Raw genomic sequence first — 11285 nt, 5'->3', positions numbered from 1 at the left:
GCAATAGAAATGGTTTCCTTTCGGTAGGCTACGTGTTTACTGACTGATGCCAGTGTCAGTACTGTTTTGGTTGTTTCTGAAAAGCAGTCTGACCTTACCTTGTTCATTTGCATTTATAAAGAGTGAGCCCTGAAAGCGCCATGGGTCCAGATCCCGCCCTTCCCCACTCAAGAACCCTCACTTACGGACAAGGGGAGACGTTGATCGTTGTAGACAAGTCACTCTTATATTTTCTCGTTCTTTTTTATCTTAGGTATTCTTGAAGTTTTGCACTGTGTGTTAGTAGAAAGTCCAGAAGCTCTAAATATTATCAAAGAAGGGCATATTAAATCCATTATTTCACTTTTAGACAAGCATGGAAGAAATCACAAGGTAAGGGAGCCCTGTAATGGCCATAAATGAATTCGGGAATCATTTAAAATATATTTTTAAAATGAGATAACTTTAAAAAGGTGTGTCAGATGTTGCATTACATAGCCAGGTAATATCGTTCAGTGTTTATTCTCAGCGTCAGTGGGAGAAGAGCGTTCTCAGGTGTGTATGGAGGGCGATGGTTCGGTGACTGGCCACAGCGCGGTCCTGTTGACGTGACTGGAGGAAATGTGTTTCCGTCGGTGCCATGTGCTGCTGACACTTGGTCTGAAAGGGACTGGAGTCAGCTGACGCGATTTCTCTGCGCAGGTTCTGGACGTCTTGTGCTCTCTCTGCGTTTGCCACGGGGTGGCAGTCCGTTCCAACCAGCATCTCATCTGTGACAATCTCCTGCCTGGAAGGGACCTGTTACTGCAGACACGCCTGGTGAACCACGTCAGCAGGTCCGTTCAGATAGACAGTGTCTCCAGATTGGTGGCCCACCCAAGGAATTCATGTGCTAGCTCTGTAGCTGAGACCTCTGGTGGTCTCTTCATTTTATTGGGTTTAAAAATCGATTTCCTTAGTTAATAGTATATAGGAATGTTTTCTACCAATCAGATGGCATAATAAGAATAGATGATCTGAGCGAAATACGCATTTATCACAGGCCAGCGTGTCGCTGGGTTACCACTGACTCTCGGGAGCAGGCTAACAGCAATAGAGGAAATAGCTGGACAGAATCCTACTTTATGTCTTAACATACAACTAAAAGCACTGCCCTTCGATACCAACTTTGAAGTGTTCACCAAGTATAATCAAAATATTGAATTAGAATGTCCAAAATGTAGTCAGTTCCACAAATAACCAATAAAAACTACATTTGCAGGTAGATCTACCTTCCAAGGTATCGAGCATTGAGTGCTGGGTGCCAGCTGCTATGCTGAGTGCTTCCCCTGCACTCTGCCCTATCTGTGTGTGTTCCAGGTGCTGGCACCCACAATTTATAGATGAATGAAAATATGGGAACTGGACAGGAACTCAGGTCTCACTCCAGAGACTGAGCTTGTCCTTATTCAAAATAGTAACAGTGATAATAATGAAAATACACCTTATGGCAGTGGCTCTCAACCTTCCTCATGCCGCAACCCTTTAATACAGTTCCTCATGTTGTGTTGACCCCCAATTTCATTGTTACAAATTGAACATAATTAAAGCATAGTGATTAATCACAAAAAAATATGTAATTATATATGTATTTTCCGATGGTCTTAGGTGACCCCTGTGAAAGGGTGATTTGCCCCCCCAAAGGGGTTGCGACCCACAGGTTGAGAACCGCTGCCTTATGGTTAAGATATTACCTGTGGTACAGTCAGAGCTGCGAATCTAGCCACTCCAGGGAATACTACCTTACTGTTTTAAACAAAAATGTGGGGATTTGGTGTTTGACTTCATACTGTGTTTTTAAAACAGGATTGACTTAAGACGTCCTTCATGGTTCTCCGTAGAATAGACTTACTGTTAATGAGGGTGCTTCCTGAGACCTTCTCAGACCCCTGGTGGTAACATAGGGCACAAGACCCCTCCTGAAATGCAGTTAAATACAGCCAACTAGCGACTCCTCGGTTCCCAGGGAGGCACAGAGAACAACAAAGCTGGTTAGTCACCTTGTTCCTTCGCGAACAGCGTGGCCTGTCTCAGCCTCGTACCCCAGCTAACACAGAGCTTAGGAAGATGTCTCCATGTCCTGGGTTAATACAGCTCAGCTAATTCTAAAGGTCAGCTACACTGCACAGCTCATCTTAAACGTGGTTAATGAAATAAAACATGCTGATGAGCAGTTGAGACTAATGTTAGCCCCTGAGTGACGTTGCCAGGGAACCTGGCAGCAAGCGCCATTCCCTGAGCCTTAGCCGGGAGGCGGGCGTCGCTGTGCGTCTCCGTGACTGTCTTGGTGATGGTGCAGCAGTTAAGGAAATGTGTGTTTAGCATCTTTGAAGAGCAGGATGAATGTTCGGAATAGTGAGACGTCAATTTAGACAGTGAAAGGTTGGCTCAGATTTTCTCGTGTGTATTCTCTCTCTTATACAGCATGAGGCCCAACATTTTCCTGGGCGTCAGCGAAGGCTCTGCTCAGTATAAGAAGTGGTACTATGAACTGATGGTGGACCACACAGAGCCCTTCGTGACGGCCGAAGCCACCCACCTGCGCGTGGGCTGGGCGTCCACGGAAGGGTACTCTCCCTACCCCGGAGGGGGCGAGGAGTGGGGCGGGAACGGCGTTGGAGACGACCTCTTTTCCTATGGATTTGATGGCCTGCACCTCTGGGCAGGTGAGTGCTGTCCGTTTGCTTTCACAGCATTTTGGAAGGAAACCTTTGCCCTTGCTGCCCATTTCTGAAAGCAATTGATGCTTCTATTTGATCCATTTATTATTCAGAACTTCAACATTGAAATGATGAATGAGAGTGGTAAGTAAAAGCAAAATCACTAGGGGAAAAAGAAAACTTAGCATTATAGTACATTTTCAAAGGACTATATCATTTATAAAAAATGTACAGTCACCCCCCTTATCCACTGGGGATGTGTTCATGACTCCCAGTGGATGCCTGAAACCACGGATAGTACTGAACCCCTATATAAACCATAGTTCTCCTATACAAGCAACCTTTTCACTTAAAGGAAGCACTCTATGGCTTCTCTTTGGCAGATCCGAATTGCCAGCCTCCCTACTCTTGCACTTTAGGGCCCTGATCAAGTAAATAAGGGTGACGTGGACACAGGTGCTGCCATATCACCACAGTTGTCAAGGAGACGGCTGGTGACTAATGGCGGGGAGTGCATATAGCATAGAGACACTGGACACAGGAATGGTTTTTGTCCTGGTTGGGAAAGAGTGGATGGCTTGGGATTTTATCACGGTGCTCAGAGTAGCACATCATTTAAAACTTATGATTGTTTATCTCTGGAATTTTCCATTTATTATTTTGAGGCACTGGTTTACCCTTTTTAACTGAAACTGTGGAAAGTGGAATTTAAGACAAAGGGAGATTTCTGTATTTAAAAAGTAGCATTTTGATTCATGAATCAATTGCAAAAACCTTATTTGTTTCCTGCTTATTTTAATTGGTATGTGGAAACTTTAGCTTCCCATATAAAAAGGACCAAACACAATCTCTGGAAAATGGTTGGAAAAAATAAATTAAGTTCACTTCCTGGTAGATAATTCAACCTCAGGGATCTGTGATTTACAACCTTGATTGTGAGGAATTAGTTTATGTCACATGGCACTTTGTTTCAGAAATGTGGGGCTGTTTACAAATAAGTATATAGTTCATTTCAGCAGCTACCAACTCTCAGCTTTGCTGGTTGAGTATATATTAACAATGATATCTACATATCTATCTATCTATCTATCTATCTAATAGTCTTTCCTCTAATTTGTGAAAAGGATATGTTTTGGTTGGCACCATTTAAAAGTTTATCTCTTGATTATGTAGAAGTTCCATTTCATAACATGGCATAGCTTCTGAAAAAAAAAAAGCAACACTTTTTTGACAAAGGATCTAAGGTATAATATTATATGTGTCCCAGCTTCTATTCTATTCTCGTGTTGTGCACTGATATGTCACTGCCGCTCAGACCTCTGCCTTCAGCTCTGAAGGTGATTCTCTGAGATAAACTCACATTCCCTTCCTTCGTGCCCTCACAGGCTGTATCGCCAGCACCGTGAGCTCGCCAAACCAGCACCTGCTGAGGACCGATGACGTCATCAGCTGCTGTTTAGATTTAAGTGCCCCAAGCATCTCATTCCGAATTAATGGACAGCCTGTTCAGGGGATGTTTGAGAACTTCAACATCGATGGCCTCTTCTTTCCCGTTGTTAGTTTCTCTGCAGGAATCAAGTTAGTATGTCTGTGTTTGTGGCCTGTTTCCCTCCTGCTCACACTTCCACAGGACACTGCCCTGCCGTCACCTGTCCCCTAGCCTTTGCCACTCAGGGTCATCCCTCCCATGGCACCTGCCTGTTCTTACAGGAAGGGGCTCGTGTCACCCCAGAGGTGATCTGGGGAGGCTGGGGCTTTGTCCACATAGTCATGCACTCACTCCCCCAAACCAGTGTCCTGAAATACTTCAAGTCCATTTTTTTTTATTTCCTAAGGGAAAATGGACAACATTGTGTAAAAAATACCACTTAATTTCCTTCTATTTAGTTTCATTAGTTTTCTTTAGTAAGTTTTTTTGGTTTTTGACTAAGGATAAGAAATAAGGTTACATTTTTTCTTCAGCCAACGAAAATATCATGTATGTCCTTTTCAGGGTACGCTTTCTGCTTGGGGGGAGACACGGAGAATTTAAATTCCTTCCCCCACCGGGCTATGCTCCTTGTTATGAAGCTGTGCTGCCAAAAGAAAAGCTGAAAGTGGAACACAGCCGCGAGTATAAGCAAGAGAGAACTTACACCCGGGACCTGCTGGGCCCCACAGTTGCCCTGACCCAAGCCGCCTTCACGCCGGTCCCTGTGGACACCAGCCAGGTACCCGCCAGCCTGCTGGCACCGTCCGTGCTGCGGTCATTCTGATGTGCAGGGCTCTCAGCTCCTGACTGCCACCGACAGGAATGCATGTTTTCAGTAACATGATTTATATGTGCGATTGAAGCAAGTTTCATAAAATAATGCTGAACTTTACCATGTTGACGTATCTATTGTCTCTTCTACTCGGTTTTATTTTGATGGGTGGTCCTAAGCCATTACGTTGCTTTTATAACACAGTGAAGGTAGCCCATACTAACTTTAGAGAGCCTAAGCCATTACGTTGCTTTTATAACACAGTGAAGGTCACAGCCTTAGGTAGCTCATACTAACTTTAGAGATCACTTCCTACGTAGGGTAGACGTGGAGTTTTTGTTTCTTCTCCCATCTAGATACACTTACTATTTTGAAACGACTTAACTGACATTTATCTTGGGTAGAGATTGAGGTCATGGGCTCTACAGTCGAAATTCCTGGGATCCGATGTTACTCTGGGACCTTGAGGACCTGGGTAACCCCCACTGCTCTGGGGAGAGGAGGCGGTGAGAGCTGCTCCCTGCAGACCCTGCCTCATCTGGGCACGACCAGGCGCTGCTCGGCTTGTTGAAGGACTAGTTGTGGGTGACACAACACCTCACCTTGAAAATCATTTTGTATTTTTTATAGAAAAGTTATCAAACTTACTCTTTATAAAGATTCTATTTGGAAATCACTGACAATACAGAGGTAAGAGAAAATAGATCGCTGCAGTCAGATATTTACTGGCTCATGGAGCCAGTGCACCGTCTGGGCAGAGTGGCCATCACCCAGTCTGTGGATGAGGCCACGTCGGGGTGAGGACTTTGTGTGATTGTCCTAAATAACGCAGGCTCTGCTGGGCAGCCCACGTCCATCCAGCAAGGCGTCTTTCTTTGTGGCAGTTGTCCGGACCAAACTCTTATCTTCTTTCTTCCTAACTTTGGTTCATAAATTAGAAACCTCAGTTGCCACCCTCCCAAAAAAGGTCCCAAAATTTCCCTAAAGAATGTTTAGATAACTAGTTATATTTCAGTTCTATTTAGTCCAATTGCAGGGAGAACAATTAGCGCTGTGTCGTATTGTATTTTTCCTAATGTGTGCTTTCTTTTCTTTTTTCAATTTTAGATCGTGTTGCCCCCCCACCTGGAGAGGATAAGAGAAAAGCTGGCAGAGAACATCCATGAGCTCTGGGTTATGAATAAAATTGAACTTGGCTGGCAGTATGGCCCGGTACGGAGTTTTCCATTTATCTACAGATTCCGTTAATGCAACTTTCTGAATGCAACGTTTTCTCGCTCATCTTGCTGTGTGGTGATGTGAATGAATGGGCTGATGTTTTTCCTACACATCAGTTTGGGGAGGGAGCGCCGTGATGGGCGGGCTGACTGAAGCATGGCTCAGTTGCCTTGACCGTGGACAAGTTATCCATCTTTAAGCTGCAGGTTACATTTCCAATCAAGGTGAACACAGGCGGACAGTAGGCGTTGCTTTCAAAGGTTCTGAGAGAGCCCAGTGTGGGTGGAAGTGCTCTCGTGTGGCATCTGCAGAGCTTGGATGTTCCCATGGAGCAGTCTGTTCCCTGACAGCACACGCCTGTCATCGAGGCCCCCACGGGAGCAAAGGCCTGTGTAACATAGGTCCCCAGGAAGACTAATATTTAATTACCAGCGCAGTGATCCAGGCCAGCCTTCTTTCTCATTGATCCATCCCTAAAGTCTTTGATTTAGTGTAGTCTGATTTCTAGCCTACACTGTCAAGGATTAATATATAAAAAACCCTGTATCATGCTAATCGATCTTGCTGAGGTGGTGGGGTGATTCGTGACAGTGGGAAGGAGCGTGTGTGGGTGAGATGAAGGGCTGGGACCCCCGGAAGAGTTTATGTCAGACAGCCAGGTTCATGGGGTCTCTGACCACTGGCTCTAAACACTGAAAAATGATTCCACATTAAAGCGGAGTCGCCACTACACTTAGTAAGGATTTGGGCCTCCCGTCTGCTTCCCCCTCACGCCCCACTGCTGATCGGAGGGCCGCTGCCGGTGTCTGACTGGGGGACTGACCCATGCACCTCCTGTCCTGTTTCAGGTCAGAGATGACAACAAGAGGCAGCACCCGTGTCTGGTGGAGTTCTCCAAGCTGCCGGAGCAGGAGCGCAACTACAACCTGCAGATGTCGCTCGAGACCCTGAAGTGAGTTCTTGGCTTCCCCTCCCACGCAGCCTCCCTGGAAGGGTTGAGTGTGAAGTCCTTTCATTCGGCTGGAACTAAACCTATTGATTGACAAAGGTCAAGCAGGTTGATAATCTTGGGGAAAAGGCAATGCTGGTGGGAATGGAAATCGTTACCATTTCTATTGACATTGGCCAACCTGGTTAAACTTGAAAGTGTATGTGCCCTGTGATCCAGTAACTCCGCATCTAGGGGTCGATTCTATAGACGAAGGACACAGTGCATGTGTTACATGTGTGAGGCTGTTCCTGGCAGCACTGTTTGTAATAACCAAAGGCTGTGAGCAGAGCATTGGGTAAAGCCATCATGACATGTCCAGCTAATGGAACTCTTCAAAGCTGTTGAAAAATAAACCAGCTTTAAAGAAAGGACAGGATTTCAAAGTGAAATTGTAAAGTCAAGATAGCAGATTGCAGAGAACTGTCTGCTGTGTATACAGCGTGCACACACATGCACATGCACATGCATGTTTCCCTTAGTGCAGCACATGCTCTAGCAGGACAGAAGAATTGGGAGCTGTTGGTGCTTTTAGGGGGAAAAGGGCTAGAGCAGTGGTTCTCAACCTTCTGGCCCTTTAAATACAGTTCCTCATGTGGTGACCCAACCATAAAATTATTTTCTTTGCTACTTCATCACTGTAATGTTGCTACTGTTATGAATCATAATGTAAATATCTGATATGCAGGATGGTCTTAGGCGACCCCTGTGAAAGGGTCGTTCGACCGCCAAAGGGGTCGCAACCCACAGGTTGAGAACCGCTGGGCTAGAGGAAGGGACTTAGCGGGACTGTTCGGGGTCTGCCTTTGGCGCCATTTCGGTTTCCACTCTCTTACTCATCACTCAGAAGTGAACAGCGTATTAATAAATGAGTGTCTTTAAAAACACGTGTGCTCTGCGTCCGGGAGGACTGTTACCCCTCGTTTCCATCCGCGGAGGAGCTGAGCCCTCGGGCTCAGGGGAGGACTGTGCTTAGCTCTGCTTTTGTTTTCCAGGACCTTGTTGGCATTAGGATGCCACGTGGGAATATCAGATGAACATGCAGAGGAAAAGGTGAAAAAGATGAAGCTCCCCAAGAAGTAAGCTGAAGGTCTAACAGTATTCAGTAGGCCGTTGTGTTAAACATGCATCGATTCATCCAACCTGCTTCTAGTGAAAGCCTGCCGGGTGTCAGGCGCTGGTCTAGCAGGCGCTGCTCTAGGTTCCGCGGCAGTCAGACTCCTGCTGTCGGGAGGTTATGTGTCGCCTGTGCCACCCAGAGCCCAGAGCAGTTAGGAGAGGAAAGGCGACTTACAGCTTTATTTAAAGAGCATTTTCTCAAGTTCTGACCATTTATTCTTTTACCTTAGCATATTATCTGGTGAATTTTCTTTTGTGCAAAAGGATAATCTTTGAGATGGACAGGTGTGTATGTTTATCTTAACTTAGTAAATTCTTTCAAAAACTGTGGCTTGAAAGGCTGCTGTGTGCCCTGCGCTGCTGTAAGCACAGAGGCGGTTAGAAAAGTGGGTGGTGCCCACCCTCAGGCACAGTGGTTGTAGGGCATGCGGTCGAAAGTGAGAGGAGCAGCTGGGGACCAGCCTTGGCGGTTAGATGAGGAGACAGTTGTGTGTCTGTGCGGGGCGGGCAGTGCTAGCGCCCACATATCATGTGTTGAAAATTTTACATTTTCAATTTTTTATTTCTTCCAAAAGATTAAAACTTTATACTCACTTAGTACCTTTTCTCTCCAGCTCAGGGTGCAGAAATAGTCTCTGGTAAAAGTCCCTGAGGAGCCCGGGCCTTCATGTTTTGGATGGCTGTGGGTTTCCTAATCTCCCTCTTAGCTAGGGCTTCCTAAATTATGTACGCAGGAATAATCTGTAGATGCATTAGAATTTTCCCAGTGTCTATAAGGATACATACACAGCTTTATTGAGTAAAGATTACATTAGAAAAACATAAGTTGAAAATGAGAATTTTGGTTGAGAAACCCATTGAATGTTCTCACTGATAACCAGTACTTTGATTTGTATTAAGCCTGGACTCTTAGGAACACAAACAATGATAATTTGTTCTCCATTTTGAGAGGTAGGTGAGCTGTTGCATTTGGTTTATTGATGAAAAACAAAACCATAAGGGTGGTGTGATCCTTCCTCCTAATGAGTTATGGGCTTGAGTGGAGGGACCCGGGCTTGCTGAAGCTGTGTTACCCGTGGTCACCACTGTGGTTATGGACCCTTTGGAAGTAGGTGGGGCCACGCAAAGATTATTACAGGGATGTTTAAACCTTGACTTTTCTGGGAAGGCCCATTATATATGTGTTTTGCTTTGCTCTATAGTTACCAGCTGACAAGTGGCTACAAGCCGGCACCGATGGACCTGAGCTTTATCAAACTCACCCCGTCTCAGGAAGCAATGGTGGACAGACTGGCAGAAAACGCTCACAACGTGTGGGCCCGGGACCGGATCCGGCAGGGCTGGACCTACGGCATCCAGCAGGTACTTGGGGATTGACTGCCTATTTTTAAAGCTACGTGAGGTCCCAGAATGGCCTTTTGTGACATACGGGGTTTTCGCTTAAGAAGGGACAGCAGCCTTACATGGTCTCTTGACTCAGAATCCCTGATCTGCTAATGTGGCTCTTCTCAACACCAAGACTGTCAGCCTACTGTGCAGGGAAATTGCATGTTCTCTACGTTAGCCCATTGCCTGCGACCATGGCAGAAGGTAGACGCTGAAAGAGGTCCTTCAGGTGGCTTTCGTTATTGCTGTGGTTATTTTTACTTTTTCTTCTCGCGGAGAGGTCTCGCTTTATATTGATGCAGACCTTCATGTGATGAACTCTTTGTATTGGTCCTGTTCCGGTAACTTCTGGAGCCCGAGGAGACCAAGGGGATGGGAGGGGCAGCGTTTACCCTCAGGGCCTTGGCGTTTTGTTCTCTTTCAATGTTGTTGTAATTCCTGTCTCATTTCCTCAAGCTGTTGGCATTACTTTGATGACCGCACCTTTTTCTTCCTGTAGGACGTCAAGAACAGAAGAAACCCACGCCTTGTGCCCTACACCCTTCTCGATGACAGAACCAAGAAGTCCAACAAGGACAGCCTCCGGGAGGCGGTGCGCACGCTGCTGGGGTACGGGTACAGCCTGGAGGCGCCCGACCAAGACCACGGTACTGCAGGCTCCCTCTGCTCCCTCTGCTTGCAACGTCACGGGCAGGGTGTACAGCCAGATAAGTGAAAAAGGGAGCACAGACAGAGTCCTGTAGTGTGTGATCTCGTACGCAGTGTGCACGGTACTGCAGGCTCCCTCTGCTCCCTCTGCTTGCAACATCACGGGCAGGGTGTACAGCCAAATAAGTGAAAAAAGGGAGCACAGACAGAGTCCTGTAGTGCGTGATCTCGTACGCAGTGTGCCGTTTAGAGCAGTGGTCGCCAACCTTTCGGACCTCACGGACCACCAGTGGTCCGCTGGCTGGCGACTGCTGGTTTAGAGCACCTTTTCCTGAAGGATTAGACCGTCTCGTGGGAGCGTGGCCCAGACCACAGTGGTTTACTTCCTGAGGAGTCTAAGGAGGCTACCTGGTTCGGACATTGCCCCCATCCTACCCACCAGCAGTCCTTGGAAGAGCTGGGTTTAGATGTTTATGGGAATAAATTGTAGTGGGATCTAGTGTTTTCTAAGCCTTCATTATTTATACTCATTCATGTAGGCAATATTAATTAGAGCAATATTTTGCTTTAAGGAAAACACATTAGAATAGGCAATCAATAAGTATGTGTTGAGTATATGGACTTTTTTTTTAATCCTGGACCTTTTGGTGTACATTCTCATGGTCACCTGGCTTCAGGTTCTATGGCTGAGATTTCTCACTCCTGGCTCTCTCAATCCACATGCGTCCACTCTCAGTCCACGTGTGTCCACTCTCAGTCCATGTGTATCCACTGTCAATCCACATGCACACACTCAGTCCATATGTGCCCAATCAGTCCACATGTATGCACTCTCAGTCCATGTGCACCTACTCTCAGTCTACGTGTGTCCTCTCTCAGTCCACGTGCGTCCACTCTCCATCTACTGTGTCCACTCTCAATGCACGTGTGGGGTGGAGAACAATGTTTCCCCTTTATACTGTACTAATTCTGATGTCAGACTTGACCCTTTTACTTTCTTAAACA

The 11285-nt window shown here is 46.3% G+C and overlaps 1 protein-coding gene across 1 annotated transcript in view; it reads left to right on the top strand.

Annotated features, from left to right (window-relative positions):
* Nucleotides 1-11285, top strand: part of RYR2 (ryanodine receptor 2 (cardiac)) — a 176751-nt gene that overhangs the window by 38204 nt on the left and 127262 nt on the right. Inside the window, exons 15-24 of the mRNA XM_014529274.1 lie at nucleotides 254-372; nucleotides 682-815; nucleotides 2443-2684; nucleotides 4064-4256; nucleotides 4672-4888; nucleotides 6029-6133; nucleotides 6988-7091; nucleotides 8123-8206; nucleotides 9449-9608; nucleotides 10132-10279. Coding sequence (XP_014384760.1) covers nucleotides 254-372; nucleotides 682-815; nucleotides 2443-2684; nucleotides 4064-4256; nucleotides 4672-4888; nucleotides 6029-6133; nucleotides 6988-7091; nucleotides 8123-8206; nucleotides 9449-9608; nucleotides 10132-10279 — 1506 coding nt within the window. The remainder of the gene's footprint in view (nucleotides 1-253; nucleotides 373-681; nucleotides 816-2442; nucleotides 2685-4063; nucleotides 4257-4671; nucleotides 4889-6028; nucleotides 6134-6987; nucleotides 7092-8122; nucleotides 8207-9448; nucleotides 9609-10131; nucleotides 10280-11285) is intronic.

Source organism: Myotis brandtii, unplaced genomic scaffold, assembly GCF_000412655.1.
Source record: "Myotis brandtii unplaced genomic scaffold, ASM41265v1 scaffold679, whole genome shotgun sequence".
Classification (NCBI taxonomy): Eukaryota; Metazoa; Chordata; class Mammalia; order Chiroptera; family Vespertilionidae; genus Myotis; species Myotis brandtii.
This window is presented reverse-complemented; position numbering and strand designations above follow the sequence as displayed.